The sequence below is a fragment of the Calonectris borealis genome, chromosome 28 (genome assembly GCF_964195595.1).
Source record: "Calonectris borealis chromosome 28, bCalBor7.hap1.2, whole genome shotgun sequence".
Lineage (NCBI taxonomy): Eukaryota > Metazoa > Chordata > Aves > Procellariiformes > Procellariidae > Calonectris > Calonectris borealis.
Window position 1 is genome coordinate 5,747,728 of NC_134339.1, and position 27,071 is coordinate 5,774,798.

A 27,071-nucleotide genomic window follows, 5' to 3' on the forward strand; every position below is an offset into this window, starting at 1 on the left:
CCGTCGCCGCGGCGCGACGGTGTGCGGACGCGGAGCCCCCGCCCCGGTGCCGCCGCCGCCGCCGCCGCCGCCGCCCCCGGGGAGCGCAGGCGCCGCACCGCTCCGAGCAGCGCCCGCCCTTTCCGCTTCCGCCGCCGTCAGCCGCCGCCATGATCGGGGACCTGCTGCTCTGCGGGTAGCGGGGACGGGGCCCGGGGTGCCGGGGGCGGCCCGGCTCGGCTCGGCCCGGCCCGGCCGCGCCTGACGCGCTCTCTCTGTCTCTCCCTCAGGACGCTGCTGATGAACGCCGGCGCCGTGCTCAACTTCAGGCTGTGAGCGGGCGGGGAGGGCGGGCGGGAGGGAGGGGGCGCTGGGGGGGCTCGCCCTGCCTGATGCGGACCCCCCTCGCTGTCCCGCAGGAGGAAGAGAGACACGGAGGGCTTCGGCGAGGAGTCGAGGGAACCCACCACCGGTAACGGAGGGGAGCCGGGAGCCGTGGAGCGCCCGTGCCCCTGGACTGCCTCTCTGCTCAGGGTTGTCTGCATATATACAGGAACGGGCGTTTTCTGGAGGAAATTATTGGCTAAGCATTTTCAAGGCGCCAAAGTACAAGTTTAACCCTGTTTTGTTTGGATGTGAATTACTCTGTGGCTGGAATAACTGGTTTCCTAAATTGCAACCTAAAATTTTCCTCCGTGATGTTTACATACGGGCATGACAAACCTAACTGTTGATCCCAAATTGGTGATTTGAGAAGAAACAGAAAAACGCACATTTCTTTCAGCGTTTTTGAATGTAGGTGCCTGTGCTTACAACCCGATTCCCGTTTTAGTGTGTGTGCACCTGCATTGCTCCTTTGTATCTCTGCTTGCTGGTTAAAAGTGGCAGGAAGGCTGGAAACTACAACGGAGGGCTGTCCTTTCCTTTTGAATAGTGTGACCCCTTTTTACCATTTATTGTTTATTTTCCCACGTGCCCTTAGTAGGGTTGCACTGAACATAGTATGGATCATTTGCCTGAAACGTCAACTTTCCGGTTTTTGTTCTCTGACCTTTTGGGGTTTTTTCTGTGTCAGAGTTGCTTATGTTTTTCAGGCAGTGTTGAAAATGTGACTTGTCAGTGTATTAGGTATTTTGTACGTCAAAGGTTTCTTCTCTTGATTTTTAGGTGATAATATCAGAGAGTTTTTGCTGAGTCTCAGATATTTTCGAATCTTCATTGCCTTGTGGAATGTCTTCATGATGTTCTGCATGATTGTGTAAGTAACGCTGTGCAGCATCTTGTCATTTGTTTATAGGAAGTCGTGTATGTTGGGATTTTTCTTGCACATATATTTCTTTTCGGATCTCTTTCTCTCCTACTCTATTGTTCCATAATTCCTTTTCATTTCACTTGTTTATTTCAATCTTCAAAGAGACGTTGGTTGACCTCACAGTTCTTTGCTAATGTGGGCACCTGTAGTGCATGAAAACCTTCTCTGCCAGCATGTGAGTCATTTAGCCTTAGATAGTGTTCCTTGTTGTGGGTTGCTTAGATAAAACATCATTTGGGTCAGTATTTCAGTTTAACTTTTGGGATGTTTTTCATTTTAGGAGGGGAAAAAAAACACCAAGTAGTAGAATGGAATCAGCCTTGAGAATAGTCTCTGGAAACAGGTTTTAGTTCTGATAGGCAGACTAGCAGGCTGCTTTCCTTCACTTAACGTAGCTATATGGTCTGATGTATGGGGGAGCAAAACCGATGGCCAGATGTGCACTGGTGGTGTGAGCTGGAAAGGCATTGGCATGACTGTTAACAGTTGTACCCGGTTCTCATCTATTTTTTTTCTGTTGCGTCCACTAGGTTATTTGGATCTTGAAAGTCATCCACAAAGATGTCTGTTTACTTGGAAGAGACTTTTGGCTGGAAACATAACTTTTCTATAACGTAAAAGATTATAATGCTTTCAAAATACAGCCCTGGGATTGTGGCCTGTTCTTCGGTACCAGCTCCTAACACGTGCAAGGGACAGGACACGTTCATCCTCTTCAGCCAGTCCTGTAATAATATGATGCATGCTGGTTTGCGTGCTGCCGCGGGGATTGAGCCTTTAGGGCCCTGAACCAAAATCTTCAAAGTAAAATTATTTCAACTTTACTGAAATAAAACAAACTTCAAATTGTTTTGCTAGGCTTAGAGTGCAGTGCCTAGTACGCAGGGTAGAATTGCAGCATGACTGAAGACCACAGTCTTAAAACTTTGCGTTGTTAGTCGCTCCCAGCTCCTGATGTGTCTGCTAATGTTGCCATCGCCTAGGCTACTTGGAAGTCGCACTTCTTGAATCTCATTTTTATAAAGTTGAGCAAAATATTGGTGGAACTTCTCACTATTCCATTTAGTTTTGTTGGAGAAATAGAAAAGGACGATTAAAAAAATGTATTCTCACCTTCTCGCTATTTTTCCAACAAAACGCTTTTTAAATTAAAATTTCAAAGATAAGATTTTTTTTTCTAAGCAATATGTAAGGGATTTTGAATAGGAAAAATAGCAAAAATAATTCTATAAGTCAATCCTAAGGAATAGTTTTGGAATAATCTTGGATTTGGTTGAATAAAGTTCTTCTATTTAAGGGCAAAATATATATTTGGTGCTGTGTTCATTCTGTTACAGGAGAAATCAATTCAGTATTGGTGTGTTCTGAGAAATTTTAACTAGTCTTGTAATTGTGTCTGGCTGCTTCTCTTATTTTTATTTATGTTAAGTTAGCCTCTGACCAGCAACTTTTCCCCAGCATCACCAAGATAATTTAAGAGCGTGTGCACTGCTGGGTATCTTTTAAATCAAACTGTAAACTAATAGCGGAGCTTCCTTGGCTTCAGTTTCTTTAGCTGACTGTTGAGAAGGGGAGAGAGGCCTCATTTAAATGATTCTGAGGCTCAGGTTTTAGTGAACACCTTGAATTTGATCTGGATGCAGTCGGGTAGTCAGGCACAAGTGTTGGGCACTTGCAGCAATTTACTCGAGTCGCCCTCTTTTGCTTTACCTAAAGTTTTTATGCTTTTTTGGGGGAAAGATAGTTTGAGGGAAGATGCCTTGCTGAAATGAACACAGAAAAAGGATTCTTCAAGTGTGGTTTGTCATGGCATCCAAACGAAATCCAGTGCTTTATATAGTTCTTGGAAAACATTTTCTCCCTAATCTTCATTAAACCAAGTCTTCTCCTGAAATGTAAAGTGGAGGGGTGGGGGAGGCCCCTGGGCTCGGCACCGCAGCGCTCGGGCTCGGTTTCGGACTTGGGGATTTAATTCTTCGTCGGAAAAGTGGTTGATCCTGTGCAGAACTGACACTCTACTTTCTGAGCAACGCTTTGAATATGGTGAATACAAGAAATCGAAAATGATTGAGCTCTACTGGTAACGGAATACGGATGATTTTATCGCTCTAAATAGATTATGTGGCTTAATAGCGTGCTGTCACCTCAAGATTTCAGTTGTCCAAAAGAATGAAAGTTGTCATTCAGCTCCTAAGCAGGTGCTTTAAAAATCACTAGTTAGTTTTGCGCTGCTCTTAACTGCTTTGGAAAGTTTAAACGCGGGGCTGATCGCTTACCCGCCGTGGTGCAGGATGCCTCTCGCTGGAAGGCTTTGTTGTGCAGCTGCTCTTGTACCCAGTCCGTTCTGGTATTACAAACCTGACCTGCTGTTCCATTGTGGTTTCTTCCGAATCAAGGAGAGGAGAGAAGTGAGAAGGTAAATTCGTCTTTGTGAAGAACGACCTGTTCAGTTTCTCTCTGGTCAGCTCTTCCCAGGTAACAGCTGGAGGTTTGGCATCTTTACCTCGCCCATTGTTCGGAAATTTCATGGAAACATGAAGTTCTGCCGCTTGCCAAAAACGTTCGGTCATCGTATTTTTTAACGTGTTGGGCTTTTCTCAACTGAAGGACCGTATTACCTCCTGCGGGCCTGAAATGAGGCACGCAGGGCGGCGCTAGGTCTGTAGCACCCCAGCAGCGATGGTTTATGGCCGCTGTTCAGTCATTAAACCCTCTCCCCCCACGAGGCCCGCTCCCAAGCACGGCCGGGGCCGCCTCCCGCCCAGCGTGGCCCGCGGAAGCGCTGACGGCCGGGGGGCCGGCGCCCGGCGGGGAGGCAGGGCCCGCTCCGCTCCCCTCCGGGCCGGGCCCCGCCGCGGGCGGGCGCCCACCGCCGCCGCGCGCGTCGGCCCGGCCGCCCCCGCCTCCGCGCAGGCGCGCGCCGCTCTCGCCCACTGCGCAGGCGCGCCCCCCGCAAAGCCTACTGCGCAGGCGCCCTCCGTGCCCGCCGGTGCGTGCGGCGGGGCGTCAGGGGCGCGCCGTGCGTTACGGCGTCGGGCGTGTCCCAGGGTGCCCTGCGCGGGGCTGGCTCCTGCCCACAGTTGAGTTTGGCCCCGAGCGGAGCAGTCGGGCCCGGCCCGGTCGCGCCGTCGCGGTCCCCCCCGCGCCCCGCTCCGAGCGCCGCCGCCCCCGCCTCGCGGGGAGCGAACATGCGACTCCGGCTCCCCGAAGAGGCCGCCGCCGGCGAGTGAGGAGCCGCCGCCCCGGCCCGGCCTGGCCCCGCCGCCCGCCCGCCCCGGCCGCAGCCGCCCCGCTTCGCCCAGGCAATGACAGCGGCTCCGGCCCCCTCCCCGCAGCAGATCAGGGACCGGCTGCTGCAGGCCATCGACCCGCAGAGCAACGTGAGTACGGCCCGCCGGGCCCCGCGGCTCCCGTGCCGGCAGCGCGGGGACGCCGGCCGCGGGCCGCCGCCGCCGCGGCCCCCCGCAGCCGCCCGCCCGCCCGGGGCTGCCGCCCGCCGTCCCCCGCTGCTCTCCGAGGGGGCGCCGGGGCCGCGCCGTCCGCCGCCGCCTCGCCTCCCGCCGGGACCGCGGCTGCGGCCGGGCTCCTCCCCGGGCACCGGAAGCCTCCGCTGCGGGCGGTAGCGGGGAGCTGCCCCGCGCCCTGCCCGCCCGGGGTCCTGCTGCCGGCGGCGCCTAGCCGCCCGCTCCCCCGAGCCGGGACCGCGGGGCCGCCCCGGCGGCGGCACCGGGGGCCTCTCCCCTCCTCCCCGGGGGCCGCGTCCGCCCCCCGCCGCAACGCCTCCCGCCGCCGCACGGCACCCCCCGGGGCCCGGCCGGCGCTGCCCGGCCATGCGGCGTGCGGCCCGGCGGCCTCCCGACGCCAGGCCGCGGCTCGGGCGCGGCCTGCAGGGGGCTCTGGGCCGGGCTCCGCCGCGGCTCGCCGGGACCTTCCGGGGCGCCCACCTGTTCCTCGGCCCCTGCGGCCGCCTCCAGCCGGGATCGCGGGGCCGTGGGGTGCCCCGGGCTCTCCGGGGACGCCGGGAGGGCTTCGACGGTGGCTTCGGGGCTCTGGAGCCGCTCCAGCAGCGAGCAGCCTCGGTCTTCGCTTTTATCCTTTCCTGCAGCGCGCTAATGAGCTTATCTGCTGCTTCTGGGATGTAGCGTGAGCGCAGAAGTCGGCGTATATTTTACCTGTAAGTGGCCTTAACGTTTAAGTGGTGGTTATCCAAAGCATCATTTACTCCTTTTAAGGGTTTTTTTGGCACGTTAAGGTAGTGCTCCGCTTAGGTGTTTATTACTGTGAGAGGACTGCAGAGCCTGCAGTCTGTCAGATTTTTGAATCTTAGATCGCACAGTCACCGCAGCAGGACGCAAAGGTGGGTTTGTCTTGGCCATCTGCAGTTTGTGGGGGCAGCTATGGGTGCGTCAGGCTGAACGCACGCGTGTGTGTTATTGCAGGAGGCTGGGTATGTGAAATGGTATTTTGGTTCTATTAAAGTCGTACCTGCTTCTGTCTGAACAAGTGGTTTTTTGTAATAGACCTGTGCTGAACTCTTAAAGTAGCTAATAAAGTTATTGCCATTTGGAAACATTCTGGAGCGGCCTGCATGTGGCATGAAAACTGAAGAAAAATCACCCTGACCTTGTAGCTTCTTTAGTAATCCCCTGTGATGTGCATTTGTCACGAGCTGCAATATTACACGTTCGAGTAACAGTAATGAATTATAATGGTAATTGTGGGCTTTTAAATGTCAAAGTTGTTTGAGTTTGCAGTACTTTAACATGGATCTTGCTGAAATGTCAGTTAGTACACTTCATTAATTTTGTTTGCTCTGAGTTCTCTTTTTGTGGGTGCAAATTTTTCACTTTATGTTAGACCGAGTGTCAACCCAGTTTAACAAAATTCAACAGATCTATGGTTTCTTTTAACTTCAAAACTGTCAGCAGCAATGGTTACCCTAATTCTGGCGTTACTTTCCAAAACACTGTAGCTGTGCAGAATTAAGCAGCCAGGAAATATATTTTGTGATGGATACTTTTCCCTTTCTCCATACGTTAATGTTACATTATGCTGCGAACGTGCTTGCAGTTTGGTTGTGATGAGGGGAACCAGAAATAACCAGGCAGCTGCCTGCAAGGGGAAGTTAGAGCATCAGCCAGGAGCTCTGCTGAGCTTCCAACAGGTCAGTAGCCCCATAAGCTGAGGAGTAATGTATGTTAAATTATAATTCTACATACTTGATACTTATCCAGGGCAATAATTGGTGGCAGAAAAATCAGCCCATTGTTTAGAAATGCCTGTAGGCAGGGGGCTGTCTTCCATTTTAACCTTTTCTTTGAAGGAGAGCAGAGGTGGTGTCGTTGAGATTCATCGTGCAGGCTTAGATCTCAGACTTTTTTCTCCAAAGCATGTAGAATATGTGGTAAACAATCGATAAAACGACCTGCCATGCCACTTTCACGAAAGGAAGAAAAACTTAAATTTTGAACATGCTGAAAAGCAGATTCTGAATTTAATCGCACTTGGGCACCAGCATAAAAGTGTAAGAAACTGTTCTGATGTTTTCCTGCAGGAAGAAGTCAATGCAGCTACGAGCTGCTGCGCTTGGGGGTACTCACGGAAAACTCTGGCTATGTTCTTCTGGCTTTCAGAATCTTCTCCTGAAAGAAGTGGTTGCATTCAAACTTACAGTATTCATTATTGTGATTGACTTCCTTTTTACCAAGGAAAGTCGAGCTTTGAGGCCTGGATTTCATTCAGGCTTTTCAGTATAGTTGTCGGTGTGTGTTTGTGCCTGCTTCTGGAGAGGGGAGAGGGTGAAAACTGCACTAATATTGTCAGGTGTGCAAAAAACAGTCCAGTTTTGTGAGGTTGAGGAGGAGGATGTGGTTCTTCATAGTGCTTTACTGTGGGGCGCTGTAAATTTAAGCTTCGCTGATACGTTCTCTAATACAAGCTGTTTCTCCATTGTGGATATTCATTCTAGTGTAGCTGTAAAGGTCTTTGTGGTATATACAGATCTTGGGTAACTCTGAGGTCCTGCCTTAAATTAAAAAAAAATGAGAGATAAGTTTCCCTACCTGTGTTGAGTTGAACTGATCAAAATAATCTTTTCCCCAGGCTTTCAGAACCTGCTTGCTTTGAGAAATCATCTTCTGTGTTCATCTTTGTTTTAACTGCTACATAAAGCCATGCTGACTCAGGAGCAATGTTTTAATTGTACGCATGCATGTAGCACTTGAGATCTCTTCTAGTAATTGCTGCAGAATATATTTATAACTTAGTTTCACACACTTAGTTCGGAACTTAGACGGGTAACCTCTATTTCAAAGGAGACCTATAAGAAATAAGCTATTTAAAAAAAATTACATCATCTTGGAAGCCACCCGGGATGTCTGGTATTATGTCTTCACTTATTCAGCCTTTTCCCCTCGAAAAAACATATGGGCAAACTACTTCTGCTACACGACTTAAACACTAAGTATCAACATCAATTTCCTTCCAAAGCTTGCGCGTTAGCGAGAACGTACCAAGACTCACGTTGGAATTGGTGGTATCGCCCATCGTTGTGGAGGGATGGGATACGACTTTCTTGCAGGAAAAAAAAGAAAAGAGAAAAAAAGAAAAAAAAAAGAGAAAAAAAAAAAGAAAAAAAAGAGACAGTAACTGGAGAAGAGTGTCCGAAACCGTATTGTAGCAGTTGTGTGAGGTCTTACAGGGGAGGTATTCCTTGGTTCTGGTAGAAGCAATGCTTTTCCCTTCGGGCTCAGTGTGCGGAGAAACCACCTCTTCCCCCAAGCAGAACACCTTCGCCTTGTTAAGTCGTGCTCCGTACTCTTCAGGGAATTTATTACCTGATGTCAGGAATAATGAGATCTGTTAGTTTTAGCTCTGTGGGAAAGCCTGTCGTTTCCAACTGGCTGTTAGAATTGTGCTTGCAATTAAATGGTTCCTCATTCTGAATATGTAGCAATCTTTTCCTGATTTTAAATATTAGACAATAATTTAATTATTTGCCGTTAAGATCTCTCTGTGATGCAAACCTAGCTTTGGTTTGAGTAACAAGCCATTATATGCTCACTGTGTGGTTGGAGTTGATTGTAAATCAGGCTGCCATTCATGCAGTATCTCAGTTGGCCTTGCTGCTCAGACCTTCGGGAGAGGTCCATGGTCTGAATTATTAATAATAAATCGGTCTGTGTGTTATAATATGTTAAGTAGTGCATTGGCCTGGGGTGATCTTCCAGTTGATGCACAAGTTGCATAGTTAAAGATGCTTCCATGGCTGTTTTCTGTATCGATTGCTTTACCGAAGTCCTAGAAACAAAAGCCTCTATCATCATTTCTAGAATTGAGTTTAAAAAGCGGGGGAGAAGGTGCCAGACACTGCTGTAATAATATAAATGTAGAGAGTGGGGGAAGACAGTGGTTCACTTTGGGAGGGTCTTGGTCGTTTCTTTGGATGCAGGGAAGTGTTACGTGTGGGCGAAAGTAGACTAGGCATGGCTTTTGCTTTAGCTTTATCCTTTTCTGTGAGGCCTTAATAAGCTTATCAGTTTTGAGGAAGCTGCAGTGTGCAAAGAGGCTGGAACCTGTTGTACTTCTCACCGTTTTTGTTTATTTCCTTATTGTAGCTCGTCTTGTTTCAAGTGGTATTGCGTTTTGTGCATCAAGGCAGCGGATTGTGTTTTAGGTGTGTGGCGAAACATGCGGGTGGTTGTGGCATTTCCTAATGTGTAGGGTCTGAAGTGTCGTTATCGTGTCGGTCCTGGGTTCCAGATAAAGATTTGGGCCTGTTGCAGTAAGTCGCATTGTATTCAGTTTCTTCATAGTTTTAAATAACCTTAAATGAGGATAACTGCTTTTTTTGATGCTCTGTGTTGTAAACAGCTGGATACACTTGAATTCACCTGTTTGAGGGTGGTGTGTAGTTAGTTTCTTGGCCTTGCTTTGCAGCTTTCCTGTCCACCTCTTTCCAAAAAAGCTTTTTTTGCTTGATGGAAGTACATCCCAACAGTGCCTGTGATGCTTACATAGATACTGAGTTTAACTAGTCCAAGTTAGCACTTGTCTGGATAGTCCTGGACAACTTGGTTTTGGTGGTAACACAGCCTATTACTTTTTGAGAGGTTTTTTGGGGGGAGGTTCAAAACTTTTCGCTTGCACAGTACCGCTTGCAGTAGTGAGACCATTACAAAGTTGAGGCTGCTAAGGCAAAATCTGAGCAAACAAAAGTAGCAGGGAGTTTGGGCTGAGGGGTCAAAGCAAGAGGAATGCCAAATTGCCTTTCTATTGTTAATTCCTTGAACCTCCACAGGTTGCAGTGACGATGGCAGTAGTCATTTGCTCTTAAGCTGTAATTGGAGTGTTTGTTTCGGCAGCAGTGACAATTTAAATAACACCCACTTCTTATTCCTGCTATGTACACCCATTTTATGTGTGCCGGTGCAACTATTTGCAGGATCATGGGGTGAACTGAACTGGGGAATTGATCAGGGTTTAAAAAAGAAAAGATAATATATCTTTTTTCCCAGGTAGTTTTTGATGTAACGCAATTACCTGATAAAACTTCTAGTGCATCACTAATAGTACTGGCGCAGGTATGGCAGCAGAATTGCATATTGAAGTGTTTAAATAAGTATGGAAGCTGAAAAATTGAGTGCAGTTTGCTTCCTCGTGCTTCCCTGCTGCCTTAGCAGGCTGGCCTGGGACCTCGTAGGAAAGAGGTATGTGTTACCTGTGAAAGTTAACCACACCTGTCCGTGTTTTTTGAGATGAGAGTGGGTGCCTTATAGTCAGGTTTCGTTTGTGGAGTCTTTATTGTCACTGTTGCTTGTGTGCGGTTCAACGATGTCTGGAATTGTACCCTGTGCTTGTTGCGATGCAGTAATGCAGGGGCTCGGTACGTGTTCTGGGAGAAATGCTGGGCAACTTCTTCACGGATATCCAGGAGGATGCTCCTGAGTCGTGAGCTTTGCAACTCAAGAGTAAACCACCTTACGCTAAAGGCTGTGTGGCCAGTGCTCCAAATAATCAAAAATTGACTTGGCTTAAACGCCCACGCTTACACCAGCTGAAGCTGCCCGTGGAGCCGCACCCGGCGGGAGAGCTGCTGGGATCCCCATCCGCTTCCCCACCTCCAGCTGCACGTTCCTGTTCCCTCCCTGGCGCTGAGCCTGAACTCGCCTGGCCAAACCCTACCTGGAGGGAGGCTCGTCCGGGGCCTCTTTCCCTGCCCTGGTCCTGGGCTCGGGGAGGTGGCAGTTCTGGCACAAGGCGGTAGTTGGGGGAGCGTGTGTGGCAAGGAGAGGTGACGGTGGGGTAGTGGCAGCCCAAGCGGTACAAGCTCAAGCTGTTGCGGAGCAGCACCCTCCAGCCAGACACCCTCGGTTTGTCAGGGGATCGGGCTTTTCAAATCCAAATGATAAAACTTTGCAGCAAGTAGCTGTCTGCACACGCTATAGCATGGCCCCTTGGTGAGAAATGAACACTTCGATTGCTCAGAGGCTGGAGGGAGGAAGCTCTGGGAGGGAAATAACTAATCTAACACATTTTTCTTGATGTAGCCATGAAGCAGTTTGCTGAATGGAAGAACCAACTTTTTGTAGGTGGAATAAACATCAGGAATAATCTCTTGACAGTCACCATGAACCACAGCGTGGAAAAGCCGGCTGATGTGCAAGATGTGTGTCCTTCCAGGAGAGAGGTGCTAAAACAAACTTCCCAAACAGCAAAGAACCTGAGGCTGCAGTTTCCCAAGTTGCTCTGACTCGGGGCAGCTGTGTTCTTGCGGCCGCTGCTGCACCTGGGACCCTGCGTTAAGCCATTTTGGTGCACGCTGGCAAAACTAACCCAAGAAAGCAGGGAGCTGAGGCAGCTGAGCGCAGGGTCCCGGGAGGGCTGGAGCTGGTGTGGGGTGGGCATGGGGTGCAGCTGGATCGGCTCCTGCTGCCGAGGCACTGCAGCCTGACACTGCCATGGGTGGGAGGGAAAATATTTGCTGTCAAAAGCTCCCAACTGGGGAGAGACCCAATCTGTCTCTTAGAAAATATGAAGACCTTCAGCTCAGCCCGTGTTTCAGAAGTCTGGACCTAAGATAGAAACTCTAATTTGTCATTTGTTAGGGTTTTGTACAATTAGTTGAGGGTCAGCCCAGTTTAGGAGTGCGTAAGGTGTGGGTTGTTGCATCTCTTCAGGGTTTTTGGTATGGCCATATGACACAACAGTGCTGTCATCCTGGCAACTTTGGCTCCTGATCAAAGTAATTTCAGAGCAGCTGAAGCTTTTTGTCCCGGTATCCTGTGAGGAGAGAGCCTTTTCCAATTTCTTCAAGGAGCTGCTGCAGTTGACAAGTGGAGTTTTCTTTTTTCAGGAAGCACAAACGTTTCAGGATAGGGAAAGAAGGAATTGATTCTGCCTACTGGGGAAATTTGATGTTAATTAAGAAGCACTTCTTTTGAGGCATAGTTACTCCAATATGTTAGATTTGGAGTTTAAATTAATGTCAGTATAGTTTTTATAAATAAAAAAAACCCATGTCTGTTTTGGCTGATAACGCTTTACTGCTATCTCGTCTCACCCATTTTGTGCTTGGTGATAACTTCCAATAAACTTTCTTCGGTCTGTGTAACATATGGTATGATGTGGCCCCACTTACGCACTTGGTCTTTAAAGAAATATTTAAGGTAAAGGTAGGTACATCACATTCAGTTTAACATAAATGTAGGTTTGTTTATTCAATATCCTAACAGCTAAATTATTCTTTCTGCAGGTAATTCATGCTTTCAGTGTTTGGAACAATATTTAAGTGCTAGCAAATTGCTTTAATTCGAGGTGCAATCTACCAAACTTAACAGCGTGTCAGTGTTTTCTGGGGCATGGCTTTCATGGGGCAGCGGTGCATGCTTAAGTGTGATTGTTAGTATCAAAGTACACAATTTTCAGCATGTCCAAACAGTCGGTGGTAGAAATTTCTATTGAGGAATCACTGGAAGTAAAACATAATTAGTTCTGTTTTACTGAACAAAGTGGTTTTCTAACAGAGCAGTTGTGGGGGAGAGGAATCCTACGTCCGAGACTGACTGTAGTATTCAGCAACATACTCCACTGGGTGTATTTTGAAACTTTGTGCTGTAAAGATGACTCTGCAGAGGTGGAAGTCTTGTCTGAGAGTGACAGCCAGCGCTTTTCTGGAGCTGCTTTCTCACATACTGTTCTCACGCAGAATCAGCTTGCAGAGTATCATGCTTATACTGCAGGTCTAAATGGATTTATTTTTTTAAGGAGTGTAGAACTTCTGAAGGTAGAGGAGCATGGCTTTTTCCCAAGGTGGTGATGCACATTCGTAATTTCTCTTCAGCGAACAAACTTCCGGCCCATCTACAACCAGCTCTGAGTTTCTGTGACTGGAGCTGTCACTGAAGCGGAGCTCTTTGAGCTGGGTAGCATGGTCAGGATGTAACACTCGTGCTGTGTAAATTAATTCATGGGAAGGAACATGGAATTTTTATGTTTGTATGTAAGTTATCATTCTGAAAGTGCCAGAAAAATGTATTCCTCAATATTATAGTTTATCCTTGGAGAAACTACAGCTGATTCTCGAATAGAGTTGAGCACAGTGAGATGGAAGAGAAGAAGATGCAAGAGGTGAAGTTTCAAATGTATTTGCAAAGGTGGACTGCCTGCAGCTGGTGTGCTTATGGGGTAAGCGCACTAGTTAAGAATCCGACTGCATCATGAAAACTTGGTCTCCGTTGTCAGAGAGTGTAAGAGTTTCGGTCTATCAAATTATGAGCTATTGGGTTTTGACTTTATGTAGTATTTTCTTCACTGGACTCTTTAAGACAGGCTGCCAAGGGGCTTAAGCGTCAGTGGGGTTTTCTTAAGCGGAAATCATGAAGTTCTTTGCTACTAGGTTAGAAATAACTAGTGCCAGGTTGCGGCTTCCTGAGTGTCTGCGTTTAAATATAAATAAAATGCTGATGGGGTACTGGGTTCTTTTGTCCTGCCATGATCACACTGGGATTGGCTCTGGAGTAGAGCTGGCCTTAAAGTAAAGTAACCCTCCAACTTGTAAGCTCTGAGATGAAAGGTGGTGTGCTTACAGTCCTCGGGGGGAAGGTTTTTTCCCCAGCCAAAGGTAGAAAACTCATTTTGTTTCTAAGTAGCTGCTAATGATTGTGCCACTGAATGGAATGGCCGAGCATTCTTGACTGATTATCAGGGGGTCATCGCTTTCCGACAGGTTATATTCTCCTGAGGACCTGCACAGTCTTAAGAGAATGGAGGTATTTGGATATGGGTGACTGGCAGCAGCATTTTATCTAGAATTTGGTGAGCAATAATTCTAGGAGATGGGTAAATGGATTTCAATTTTTTTTTGCATATCCATAAAACCTTTCTATGGTATGTGCTGACAGAAATCATGTATTAGTAACTGCTCTTGAAAGGATACAGTGGCTTCTCTCCAAAGTGGGTATTTAAAACTTTCCCAATTTGTAAGACTATTTTTCTCAGGTTTTGTGAACAAATATGCCATGCTTAAATTCTCATGAGCAGTCGTGCAAGCATATTGTGCTTCAATGTGATGAATTAATAAATTCCACAATGCAATGTATTCAACAGGCTCTTAGCTTAGCCTCCTTTATCATTTAAGGAATCGGCTGAGAAGCTTCCCTGGCATTTTGAAAAAGGTTGGCCTGCTGCTTTTAAAAGTACACCAATACGGTGATAGATGGTTTTATTTTTTAAGAAAAGAGTGAAAAGTCTATATTGTGCTGACATTAATAGGGCTTTTCTGTATTACATTCAGATATAAACTGCTCCGTGTTAACAGCTCTGGGTAGATATTCCATGTGGTGGGCAACATAATATTTAAGAACTGCAGAAAGCCCTTGACCCTTTGAAGCCATTCTCATCAAGTCCTTAAATGCGTGTTGCATAATTTTAAATCTCCACTAGTTCTCCAGAGTGCATTAAGATTAAGCAGGTGATTGCAGAACGATTCTGTCCGGGCGATGCCTTTAAGGGTCGTTCTCATAATCTAGTTCGGTGTCTGACTTTGCTCCTACGGCAGCGCAGGTAGGTAACCGCAGCGAGGGCAGGGGAAGCGGAGGGCTGCGTGCTGGGAGCGTCCGGCTCTGCCGGCACCCGCCCGTTGTGCGTTAGCTCTCAGCGTTGGCTTTTCGCTTCCCTGAATAACCGCAGTCGAAGTACAGACTTCTGGCTGAATGAGGGGGTCTCTCCTTACCGTAGAAAGCACCAAGATCATGATAAACCGAAAGGGGCACATTTTAAGGCTGAATTTTCTGTATATTCTGTATTATTCTGCCTGAATAATCAACAAACTCTGTTTCTCTCTTGTTGAAGCAGGACCGGTTGTTCCTGTGACTTTGATTGCACAGCAGCCTCATTTTATGGCTCTCTAAATTTTTAAGCAATAATTTTTGACTTCAGTTCATGGCTTATAACAAATAGTAACTACCAAGATTGATGTGGTTAAAGTTTCTGTACAGGTGGAGGAGGAGGAGAAATGGTTATCATGTACACAACGAAACTGTATTGTGGTTAAATACCTTAGGACCAGCGTAGTGATTGGGCTTTTGGGGCTTGTGTGTTAGTGATGCGTTCTGTGGGCATTATTTATTGTGCTGAAATAATCTGTAGCGATTGCTGCAGCTGGGGGGGGACATGTTGCATTATTTCGTACTCTCTGGTTGTGCAGCTCAACGCTTGACAAGTCTCGTTCCGTAAGACGTGCCACGTTGTTCCACTGAATGTTAAACGTGTTTGTCGCTGGCCGTGTGATCAGTAGTATTTATACCAGAAGGCAGTGGATGTATAGGGCTGGGTCAAACCTAAGAGTTTCCATGGTTATTCTTGTTTTACTATGCTTTGTTTTGACAGGACCGTGCTGTTTTGGAAACGTGCTCAGGTGTTGGGATGTAGGGGGGTAAGCATGAGGTGGTTGAAATGGTGATATGGAGTGACTACAGAGCCTGAGTGGTGGTGGGACTCAGGACAGCCTTGGGCATTTCTTCTGGGGTCACGTTGTCTCTGCACTGCACTGGGATAGCGAGCCTGCCCTGTGTGGTAGGGCAGCAGGGGCAGAGGGGCAGCGAGTCTGGAAGTGTTGAACTTTGTAAGCCCTTTATAATACAAACTGCTTGGTATGATTACCTCTTTGAGAGGACAGAATTTAAAATTACTGTTTTGAGTCTGGTTTGGACTAGATGGAAATGGGCGTTTCAGTGTGTTTCTACTACTTGCTGTTCAGTATCTGTTCCCCAGGTGCGAATCATAGGGGTGCACGGCTGGAAGCGACTTCATGAAGCTACGTGGTCCATCACCTTCACTGAAGTAGCATCACCTATATAAAACAACTCCTTCCAGACTTGTCTAATCTGTTCTTAAACCTCTGTAGTGGCTATGGAAACTACTTGAGAGCTTGTTTGAGTGCATTGGTAGCTCTCTGGTTATTCCTAATATGTGATCAGTATTTGTCTTGCTGCAAATTAGGCCAGTGAGCATGAAAACAGTTGATCGCCATTTTCTTTATTATGACTAATAATGCATAGGAAGGCTTATTTCAAGCTTTGTGTGTCTCCTCCCTATTTTTTTCAATACTGTGTGAACCGAGTACTTAAACTTTTTCTTATTAACCATGTTTTCAAAACCTCTTATCACTGCTCTCCTCTTTGTATACGTTCTTCTTGAACTGTGGTGCCTTGAGATGAACATGTAATTCCAGCTGAATTTGATTCCTATACCGTTCCTTATCAGTATGGTGTTGAGTGAAAAATAAGACTAAAATTATCTTGCTTGCAGTATGCCGTGGTAGGTACCATTGAGGCTGCGTTCTGCCCTGCTGTGACAATGACTGCCTGGCTTTGCGGTCCTCCGTACTCACTCCTCTTCTTACTCTGTTCCCTTGTCTTGAATTTGTGCCACACGTCTTTCCAGTTTAATAGTATTTCATGTAACTAACCTTCACTTTAACTGCTGCGCTTTTTAAATCAGGCTAATAAATTTGTTCCCCAAAAAGGTTTTGCCCAACTTCATGGTCTGGTGGGTTTTTTTGGGGGGTGGAAAAAGAAGCGTGGGGAGTCATGTTGCAGTGAGTCTTCTATGTTTCTTACACAACTGAGGGGTAGGCACTGCAGGTAAAATTCTTATGATACTATGCAAAATGTTTAGTGAATGTTGAAGTTGACAGCCAATTATTCCTCTCTGTAGTAACAACAATGTCTTCCGATTATTGGCTAATAAATATGAATGGAGAAAAGTGTTATACTGTTGACTGTTTTCTGTTTGCCTTCTTGTAGAGCAGGAGGACTTCCCTCGATGTGTCACTGCTCTTCTGTGAACTGGTTATGTTCTGGGTGTGCGTCTGGTCTCCATAATCTGTGTTTTACTACCTCTTATATCTTGCCTTCTAAATGCCTCCACCGATGGATACTCCTTTCATTGGGTGGTTTCCCCTGCCTTGCCAAAGTGTGGGGTGTTTTCCTGCTGTGTCAAGGGCCTCTGCCAGGGTTAGACGTCTCCTTCGGAGTGGACCATGTAGAGAAGAGCTGGAGTGTTGATGGCACTTACCAACGGCTGTGGATTCGTGTCTCGAGCCTGTTTGTAACTGCCGGGGCGAACTGTGTTTTCTGCAGGCAAACTCCTCTTAATCAAACGCCTCTTAATCTTTTGGCTGTTCTAGTCTCTCTACGCCTTACTTATGTGCGTACCTACTGCCAAAAGGTAACAGAGGGCTAAACCGTTGTCTCGCTCAAGTGAAATATTTCAAGTCTGCTGATTTCTTCGCAGTGCGGTATTTTGTTGGAATCTGACCTTACTCTTGTTTGATGATCCTGGCTTTGTAAAGTATATATAGGGATGGTATCTGGATGATGTTACTCTACCATTAAATAAAGCCTAAGTACAAATAAAATATATGCAAATTGTTTTGACTCTTTAAATCAGACCTGGAAATTTTAAATCCAGAGGTAAGGATAAGTGCTTGCTGTGCCTAGCCACTTTTTTGACTGTTCTTGTAGTCAAGGAGCATTTCTTCTACCTGTGGTTTTGCAGCACAAACTTCTGATCAAAGCATGGACTCCAAACGAATTTCTCTGTCGTAGAAGATAACTCTCAGTGGATGACTTTCAACCCAAATCATTGATTCCTTCATGTTTAAAGATCTGCTTTACTAAATACTATTAGAAAACTCGCCTCCACCTTTAAGAATATCTTTTGTGTACTGGTGAATATTTGAATGCCGCTTAGCAAACTGACTTTCAAACATTTTCAATAATTATGAACAAAGTAGTGCATGGTCATCTCTTTGGTATGTCATTTCTGTGAATAGTATCTCGTGTACCCTATCTTTAGGCAACATCATGTCACACTGGGGGTAGGGGAAACTGTTAATAGATCAGTTGCAAGGGAACTGAACTAAATACCAGCAGGTTGTAACCTGAATTCTAACTTTGTGTGTTTGGTCTGTATCTTTGAAAAAATGAGATTATAGTTTACTGTTCTTGATATGTATTGTTAGTGTCTGGTATCTAATGCATCCTATATGAAGTGCTAAATAAACACTATCTATTGTATTTCCATTGCAGCATTTAAATAAAGCCTACTAAGAATAGCAGCTTTTCTCTTCTTACTTCTTATTCCATGTTTCAGATTATTATGCAATGAAGTAGCTTTTATACAAATGCAGTGCTGGGGGCAAGATCTGATACCGATCAGAGTCCAGGGTAGGAATCGGAGCTCAGGTGCAGGTAATCACTGCACTGCTTTGGAGAAAATAAATGCGAGCGGAGGACATTGCTCGTGGTGCTCTTGCTCTACCTCCTTCTGAATCAGTTCTGCCTTCCTGGCAATTTCAGCAATATTGACCTTGACCCCGGGATGTTCTTGAACGTTATCCTGTGCTACCTAAGGATATACATGACCCGTAGATATATGACAGTTTTTATAACTACCCAATAAAATGCTGCTGTCCCTAGGAGCAGGAGGAAGACAATAAAAATAGTACAAATGCTCCTGTGAACTTCTGGATAGACGGTACTGCATTTCTTATGTTAACTGCCAACAGAAAACACCAACTTGGCAATAGAGACCTGGATTTATATCTGTAGGAAATACAGAAAGATCTGTTTAGCCTTCCACGGTGGGTCCACTTCTCTGCTTGCTTTTGTAAAATTGCTTTGATACTACGGGTGGGAAAATGTTACAAAAGTACTTTCTTTGAAACTAGCAAAATATTGAGCATTTATAGCATATTCTGAGGAACTAAGTTGAAGGATGATGACAAATACATTCTCTCAAAGCCAGCGTCTTCTGATGTATCTGTATAGTCTGTTTCAGAATGCTTATAGTGGAGTCAGATTGATTATTATTATAACCTGTGATTTCAGGAGGATAATAGTGTTACACTTTGTTTTTAGAAAAGTTTCAGTGATTAGGGACTCTAGACATACTAGGCCAAGTTTAAATACCCTTTAGAAACTTTGAAAGGGACTAATGTGACCCATATGGATGATGATGATACTGTGTCAAAAGATGCCTTTTAGTGCTGTTATGTGAACTTTATGCAAGTGATTAAAAAGAGCCTTTTTAGCCAGAATCCAGTAGGATAGGAATCTGCATTAGCAGTTTCACTGCAATTTTTTTGTAATTGTGCACCTAGCTCTCAGGTTTTTGTATTACAAGGAAATACCTAGTCCTTCTCCTACTGCAGGCCTGTGTAACCAAGTGTCCCTGCAACACCATCCCTGCTAACTCAGATCTGGTTTGCCATCTCTCATGGTCTAGTCATGCATGCACAGATCTTTAGAAACATTCCTGTCAAACATAAAAAAAAAAAAAATTGCTTTATTCAAATGGCTGCGATTGAATGTTTCTGTAACATTTGTTCTTAAGCAGCAGTGGAGTGAGACGCAGGCTGTCCTGTGTGTCGAGGCAGTCCCGAGGAGGAAGGAAACGTGTTACACTGGTGCTCGTTTTGTGTTTTCTATCTGGACTGGTCTGTAGATGAAGGAAGAGAATCAAAGCATAACATTTGAGTGTCCTAGTCGTGTCCTAGTCCAACATAAAACGCGTCCCAGCAGGTTGGTAGTCCTAGCCCTTCCGCACCCCCAGCACGTGGAAACGGTGATACCAGCTCTCGTGTGGATGCGGAGTTTGCTGCTGGTTTCAAATCTGCCTGGGAAAGAGGCAGTAGAATTGGAGGTGGCGGGGAACAGCTGTACATTAAACTTCCCAAACCCGATCACGCTTTTTATGCTTTTAAACTGCTGTGTAGCACTTACCCTGAAGTTAGTTACTGAATTGTTCTTGATTTATAAAAGCTAAAATAGGATTAAGATGGCAGTTAAAAAAAGGAAATTAAGTGCTTGATCTTTTCCAGAGAGTTCAGAAACCCATGCTTTTGTCTGAGGCTGTAGTAAAAACATTTAGCGCTTAACTTGGAAGAGATCTCAGATACCAGTAGTAAGCTCCAGAGTATGGCTGAGTGACTTAAGGAGACTTGCATGGAATAAATAAGATTTGTTTTCTGTGACTGTCATTAGGGTTGGCTGGAAAGGATTATCGTAGATGACTCAAAGCAGATGTTCTCCAGTAAACTTCCGAGTGAATTAGTCTGTGTGCCAGTCAATCTTCACAACATGGGAATAGCATGGGATAATTTGAAATGCCGTATAAATTATTCTCAGCCTCCTAAATGCGAGGTCCTGGGGTTGCTTTATGGAAGTTCTTGTTTTGGGGTGGTAGTCGTGGGTTGCAGTGTGAGTAGACAAAGGCAAATAGAAACTAAAACGATGTGCAAGTTCCTGAGACACTGACTTATGCAATTGTACTCTTAAGCAGTGTCTGAAGAGAGCAAGGTTGCCAGACTCCCTTGTCCCACTCTGCTTTATGTTACTTTGCCTGTCTGCTGTGTAGCCAATAAGCATTTTTAATAGCAGCTTGCGTTAATAAATTATCATTTCTGGTGCTGCTCAAAGTAGGATGATATCCCGGTAGGTTTTGTAAATTCAGTGTCATGTCAGTTATGTGACAATATATTAATTTTATTAAGCCAGTAATAGACGGTTTAAGGTAAAGATACTAGTGTGCAATATTGATGTGCTGCTGTTCTTGAAATAGGTGTCTTCACATTGAATAGATGATACCTGAGGCGTTTTGGGGAGGTCGTCTTGTTTTTGTCATAGTGTTTAACTAAACCACAAAAATTTCATTTCTACGTTATTTTGAAATGAGTGAATATGATTTTTATTATAAGCTTCTCTTTATGGCAGTTTAGGTGAAGCATTCCAAGAAAACTACACAAAACTACTGGGGAAGGGTGGAGAAGTTGTTGAACCTGCCTGAACTTTTTTTTTTTTAAAGAACCACGCTTCCCTGCAGGTCAAAAAGAAGGGAAAATGAGAGGAGCTTCTTGCAGTTGATCTCGAGTGTGAGCCTTCGTGCTCCTTGCAGCAATTGCTTCAGTGCGGCAGCATGTTTTCTATTGCTTACAAATGTGTGAAGAATCTGAAATGGGTGTTTTGTGTTTTACCAGAAGTTGAGCGATCAGCACAGAGTCGGCGGTGTAAGGCTGCTTTTGCTGTCTTAATTGGCACCATGTGTCCCTCAAAGGAGGGAATGAAGTAACAGTCTATCAGTCCTGGTGTAGACCTGGTCTCCGGTAGGTGATTTAGCATTCGGGGGCATCCATACATGCGCATTTGGGTATATTGAAACAAAGGCAAAGCTGTTACTGGAAATTCCCTGAACAATTTCATCTTTCTGTAGGTGTGTATATACATGAGCATATCACTTTCTCCATCTTGACCTTTTGATAGACTAATGATCCTTTTTTGCCATCAGTTTGTCGTTTAGGTAATGAATATTTGGGGATTACCAGTAACTGCAAAAATAAATGTACCAATTATTGGTGTGTGCAATACAAAGAGCCTTTTTGCGCCCTGGTAATTCATAGTCTAAAATATGTGTTGAGAAGGAGAGTATCATGTTTTGCAAGTCTAAAAATGTTTGTCTGGAAACTCCCAGAATTGAGCATTAGCTATTCTAAGTGCTCTGGTTCTAGAAACTGGAAAAAAACTCTGGCGTTATGTATTATTTAAACTGTGGTGCTAAATCATCTTTCCTAGGCACTGAGGGCAGTGCAAGGATCAAAACATGGAAGGAAGTCAGTGCACTGAAGCGAAATAGTAAGAACTAAAATACATCAAAATACGTGCTATTGCCGCTTTAAAGCTTAAGCGGAGTTTTACCAGACCTGACCGGATGGTAGGGCTTTAAATATCTGCAGAGGCATTGCAGTTCAGTGAAGAAAAGACCATGAAAAATTAATTCATCTTTGGTCTGAAGTTGGTTTTACAACCTGTAAGAGTTAGAATCATTCAAAGTCTATATAGACTTTAAAAATAAGTTTGATAGAAGTAAATCTAAAAATCAGGCAAAGTGTTTAATTGCTGACAGCTTTATCCAAGTATCTCCGAAACTAAGCAATCCTGCTGTGATGGAAGAAACATTGTCTGTGCACAAGATTTTCTGAAAGGAAGAGACTTCAGCTTCTGATTCTCCTGTTGTATCTTAATAGAAGGGTAGAATTGGCTTGGAAAAGCGAATTCTTACAAACTTGCAGCCTTTTTAAAAGGAAGAATATTGCAGCGGAGTGTGTGGCTGGGAGGGTATGTTCCTGGTAAGACTTTAAGATAACGTGGGATCCCTGCAGAGATTCTTGCTGCGAGATTTTTCTCAGATGCAGTTCACGTCCAGTTGAGTCACAAATTCATTAAGCAATAAATGAGACTGTGATTCAAGTTTTCCTTTGCTTATCTCTTAAATCTGTCTGCAAAGGTGAATTAGAACTTCCAGGTTTTGGTGCTCTTAACATCAGGCAATGGAAATACAGATCTGTCTGTAGTCTGGGGTTTCTCATAGAAATTATTAAAATCACTCTTGTGCTTAACACCTACAGATTGTGGCACCTGCTTTTGTGTGGAGCTTACCCGTGCATACAGAAATGTTGCAGTGAAGCCCATCAGAAAATCTGATACATGCCTTGTTAATGTAACGTGAATTTCTGCAGTTACTCCTCACCATCTTACATACCAGGAAATACAATTCTAGAATGATTGTGGCGTTTTTAAGGTGACTGTTGAGGAGCCGTGGCTGTATCACACGCCTGGTCCGTCTGGTGCTGGGCGATGGTCTGAGGACACCTACTGGGCACAGCGTCACTTCATCTCCGCTTTCAGACTTGGAGGAGTTTGTACCTGGGTTTTTAGACTCTTGGTGTGTAGCTACAGGAAGCATCGATATTTTGAACAAAATTGTAGAGCGGTGACTTGTGTAAACCTAAAGCAGTGCCTACAGGAATAAATGCAAGATTTCTGATTTGACTTGTGGCTCTCCTTCTTCCACTTGGCATCTACGTTTCCAGTTAGGCTGTAGGACAATTAACTGATACCTTGGCTAGGGGTCTCAGAACTTTTCTAGTAAGCCACGCTGGTTTTATTGCTAATGTTTCCTTTAGTTTTACATAAAAGTATGTTTATTACAGCTCCTGCAGTTTCCAACTAGGTCAGTAAAGTGTCCTTGTCCCTGTTCTTTGAACAATCAGCTCCCTAAAGCCAGACAGTGTGATAGTAATTTTGTGATTAATGCGATTAATGCTTCCAGCAATTATAAAGTGGAAGGTCTTAAATTACATTTGATAACTAAGACTTGTACGTGAAACATGAAGTGACTTTGTCTTCCTTGTTGCAGATCCATAACATGGTGGCAGTGCTGGAAGTGATCTCCAGCCTGGAGAAATATCCCATTACCAAAGAGGCACTTGAGGTATGTCACCCTCTAAACATTACTTGATTTTTGTGTGTATAAAAGGACTTTCTCTGCCTATCTGATTTCCATAAGAGCTTTTCTTGAAACAACAGATTGATTGCAAAGGATTCACAATTAAGATATTCTTTTGTCCCTCTCATGCTGCTTCTGACATCTCGATGCATACACAGTGATTCTTTCTGGATTCAGATCAGTATTCTATGCAGCATAGTTCCTGTTTGTGCAGGGCACTAAATTAATCATTACTTGCTACTGATTAATTCTGTTGCATTCAGCAACATCACTCTGCTTGCCGGAGTACTGGTCACCTTTTTAGATGTTTGGTGACCAAGCACCAAAGAATCTGAAATAGGAATATAGTTACTCTGTGTCTATGAAATTAATCTTAAATTCAGTTAAGCGTGTTTCAATGCCTGATCTAGTTGGTGAGATCAGGTGTATTAAAAACTGAAGTATCAGGTGGGATAGCAGCTGCAGCCTCACTGGCCACACTTAGAAACAGAGCCCAAGAAAGTTTTTGTGGCTAAATTATAAAACTTTTTCCAATCTTTATATTGAAATTGCTGGTATTACTTGCTTTTGACTATTGCTTAACTATAACTCCTGCTGTATTTCAACATATGTATCACGACATGTTGCGTATTTCTCTCACACTCCAGTCTGTTTTCCTTTGAAGTGCTTTTCTTAAGTAATCTGACTTGTGGAACAATTCTTTGTTTTCAAATGTGCTTTGGGAACAATCAAACACTTCACTTAGTTCTGCTTATGAAACCAGTTGGGGACACCCTAGGAATGCTTGTTTAAATCGATCTTTCATACCTTTTCAAGATACTGGGGAATGAAGGGAGAGGAGAGATGGAGGCAGAAGGTAGGACATAAGTTGCACCCTGGCTAGTCAGGTTTGTGAAATGGAGATTTTTATTGTCAACATATTACCATAATAGGCAAAGATTCTGGAATTTTTTTCTCTTGCCTCTTTCTGCAGATCTTATACTTCCATTGTGATAAACACGCATCTCTTCTGCCTTGGGTGCTGCATTTCCCCTCGAATCTGAGCTTGCACCTTTATCCTCAAGATTCTTGCTGATTAAAGAATTACTCTCTGATGTTTTTCACAGCTAATGGCTCTGGTGCTTTAGCCAGGGAATAAAGACAGGGTGACTTGAAACCTACAGTAGGTTTCATGTTGCGTGGCAGAGCACTGGACCAACTGGACTAATTCTTTCCAAAGAGATTAATTCAACACTTAAATCTTTAGTGGTTTTTAACTAGGTGGTACTTAGGGTAAGCGTTACAAAGCAGAAATTTACCTTAAGAATTTTGTTTAGAATGATACCTGTTTGTAAAACAACTTTTCTTTCTTTATAGGAAACGAGACTTGGGAGGCTTATCAATGAGGTGAGGAAGAAGACATCCAATGAGGAACTTGCCAAACGTGCCAAGAAATTGTTGCGGAATTGGCAAAAGTTGATAGAACCTGTAACCCAGAATGAAGCAGTGCCAAGAGGGTTGCCGAATCCACCTGGATCAGCAAATGGTGGTGCTCACAACTGCAAACCAGATGCGCAACTTCCTGCTGTGGCTGGATCAAAGCCAATCAGCGAATTGAAAAGCAGGAACGATATACAGAAGCTAAATTCTCCAAAAACAGAGAAATTGGGAAATCGGAAAAGGAAAGGTGAACACAGGGATGGGCATCAGGGCCCTCCTCCCCCAAAAGTCTCCAAAGCTAGTCATGAAGTATTACAAAACTCTTCACCCCCTCCAACAAATGGAATTGGAGGTAGTCCTGAAAATTTTCCTAGTCCTGTAGATGTAAATCTACATGCAGGGCCTGAAAGCAGCAGGACAGAACTCAGTGAAAATGATAAACACAATAAGATCCCAGTAAATGCTGTAAAACCTCACACCAGTTCTCCAGGACTTGTAAAACCTTCAAGCACTTCCTCGTTATTAAAGACTGCAGTGCTTCAGCAGCATGATAAATCGGAAGAAACCACAGGACCGCACCAACCTAAGAGTCCTCGCTGTTCCTCGTTTAGCCCTAGAAATGTTAGGCATGATACTTTTGCTCGGCAGCATACTACGTACTCACCAAAGGATTCAATGCCTAGTCCATCTCAAAGGTCTCAGTTCTTAGACACTGCACAGGTGCCATCACCGCCACCGTCTTTGATGCAACCATCAACACCTCCAATGCCAGCAAAAAGACTGGAGTTCTCTCAGCAATCAGTAACTGAGGTATCTCAGCACTGGCAGGAGCAGCAGGTACCTTCTGAAAGCCAGCACAGGCACACAGCAGGGACACTTCAACAGCACACATCTCCCAGCTGCAAAACCAGCTCTCACCCTGGGGAATCTCTCACGCCACACATGGGCTTTTCACAGGACACTTCAAAAATGGACAGTGATGATGCTGCTTCAGGTTCCGATAGCAAAAAGAAGAAAAGGTACCGACCCAGAGACTATACAGTCAACCTGGATGGGCACGTGACAGAAGGGGGTGTGAAACCTGTGAGATTAAAAGAGAGAAAACTCACTTTTGATCCCATGACAGGACAGATAAAACCTTTAACACAGAAAGATCCTTTGCAGGTAGAAATCCCTGCACTTACTGAACAGCACAGGACAGAAACAGAAAAGCAGGAACAAAAACCCAACCTGCAAAGCCCTTTTGAACAAACGAACTGGAAAGAATTGTCCAGAAATGAAATCATTCAGTCATATTTAAACAGACAGAGTAGCTTGCTGTCTTCATCAGGAGTACAGACTCCAGGAGCTCACTACTTCATGTCTGAATATTTAAAGCAGGAGGAAAGCACTAGAAAAGAGGCTAGAAAGACTCATGTTCTAGCTCCTAACAGCAAACCTACAGACTTGCCTGGGGTCACAAGAGAGGTCACAAGTGATGACCTCAACAGAATACGTGAACATAACTGGCCAGGCGTGAACGGTTGTTATGACACACAGGGTAACTGGTATGATTGGACACAGTGCATATCTTTAGATCCACATGGGGATGATGGTAGATTGAACATCCTGCCTTACGTCTGCCTAGACTGAGCACAGTTTTGCTAAAAATGCTTTTACATCTGCAGTTAGCAAAAATGGCAGACACTATGCCACTTAAAGACGGAGAAAGCCTCCTGTCCTGGACAAACAGGCCCAACGAGCAGAGGGTGTGAGGGAGCTGGTTCTTTACAGCTCTTTCCTTTAAATTCTCCTTTTGTGAAATGCTGCTACCAGTTTACTAACAATTGCAAAGGAAGGCATACGAAGGTTGATAAGTCGAGTTCAAAACTCTATAGCGAGCCAGCTATAAAAAAGTGTTAGTCCCCAAGAAGTGAAGAGGATTTCCAGCACTTTCTGAATGCCGGAATCTTATTACAGGCAGGTACAGAGAAAATTGTGGAAGTTACCGTAACAAAATATGCATCTATTTATTTGACTTGATTTGGGTTTTTATTTGGCAGTGAGATATTCGAGAGACAATGTGCAAAAACTGTAGTTTTATTTGTATCACATCTCTGAACATGATTGCGTTTTTTAAAGTCATGTGGTACGGAGATTGGGTTTTAAACAGCAGGTGTTGCACTGCAGGCTGGGAGACCAGCTTCAGCTCAACATTCCATAGGCATCCACATATTTTAGTCTGGTTTCAGTTTAAATCCAGTCTCTGAGAAATGCTGCAAAAACTAGATGTTTAACGATATTTTTGATCCCACCACCACCAGCCAAATATTTTTCCTCCTTTTCCCTTCCTGCAAACTTCTAGGAAAAAAAAAAAAGAAAAATCATCTTTTCTAGAATCTAAATGTAATGAGGGTGCTACAAGTTTGTAACTGTACTGTGAGAGGGAAAAAGGAAGCCTGTTTGTATGCTGGAAATATACTTGTTACCATTCCTTTAGATATTGTTTGCCTTATGGATATCCATCATAAACGCA

At 44.8% G+C, this 27,071-nt stretch overlaps 2 protein-coding genes and 1 long non-coding RNA gene across 8 annotated transcripts; 2 read left to right on the forward strand and 1 right to left on the reverse strand.

The window, feature by feature from the left end:
* The first annotated feature begins 7 nt into the window (after positions 1 to 7).
* On the forward strand, positions 8 to 2,599 carry SMIM7 (small integral membrane protein 7). The gene is made up of 5 exons (XM_075175160.1): positions 8 to 175; positions 270 to 311; positions 399 to 451; positions 1,147 to 1,237; positions 1,822 to 2,599. The coding sequence occupies exons 1-5, from the start codon at positions 150 to 152 to the stop codon at positions 1,835 to 1,837; spliced, it is 228 nt and encodes a 75-aa protein (XP_075031261.1). The 5' UTR covers positions 8 to 149; the 3' UTR covers positions 1,838 to 2,599.
* On the reverse strand, positions 707 to 5,390 carry LOC142093732 (uncharacterized). Its single transcript, XR_012677503.1, has 2 exons — positions 5,236 to 5,390; positions 707 to 3,920 (listed from the first exon to the last, which is right to left on the reverse strand). It is a non-coding gene; the product is annotated as an uncharacterized LOC142093732 (long non-coding RNA).
* MED26 (mediator complex subunit 26) lies at positions 4,393 to 26,919 on the forward strand. 6 transcript variants are annotated; one of them, XM_075175141.1, is made up of 4 exons: positions 11,900 to 11,958; positions 15,179 to 15,224; positions 23,048 to 23,122; positions 24,494 to 26,919. In XM_075175141.1, exons 1-4 carry the CDS (start codon positions 11,912 to 11,914, stop codon positions 26,186 to 26,188), a joined length of 1,863 nt encoding a protein of 620 aa, XP_075031242.1. In that variant the 5' UTR covers positions 11,900 to 11,911; the 3' UTR covers positions 26,189 to 26,919. The 6 variants fall into 6 exon arrangements, with proteins under 6 accessions (XP_075031244.1, XP_075031247.1, XP_075031246.1 ...); XM_075175143.1 differs by lacking the exons at positions 11,900 to 11,958; positions 15,179 to 15,224 and adding an exon at positions 4,393 to 4,671; XM_075175146.1 differs by lacking the exons at positions 11,900 to 11,958; positions 15,179 to 15,224 and adding an exon at positions 5,413 to 5,465.
* Positions 26,920 to 27,071: the final 152 nt, after the last annotated feature.

Coding starts and splice junctions, on each gene's coding strand:
- SMIM7 (XM_075175160.1), top strand. CDS start 150: ATGATCGGGGACCTGCTGCTCTGCGG. Junction 176..269: donor GGGGACCTGCTGCTCTGCGG/GTAGCGGGGACG, acceptor TCTCTCCCTCAG/GACGCTGCTGATGAACGCCG. Junction 452..1,146: donor GTCGAGGGAACCCACCACCG/GTAACGGAGGGG, acceptor CTTGATTTTTAG/GTGATAATATCAGAGAGTTT.
- MED26 (XM_075175141.1), top strand. CDS start 11,912: ATGATGTGGCCCCACTTACGCACTTGGTCTTTAAAGAAATATTTAAG. Junction 11,959..15,178: donor TCTTTAAAGAAATATTTAAG/GTAAAGGTAGGT, acceptor TTGTTTTGACAG/GACCGTGCTGTTTTGGAAAC. Junction 23,123..24,493: donor TTACCAAAGAGGCACTTGAG/GTATGTCACCCT, acceptor CTTTCTTTATAG/GAAACGAGACTTGGGAGGCT.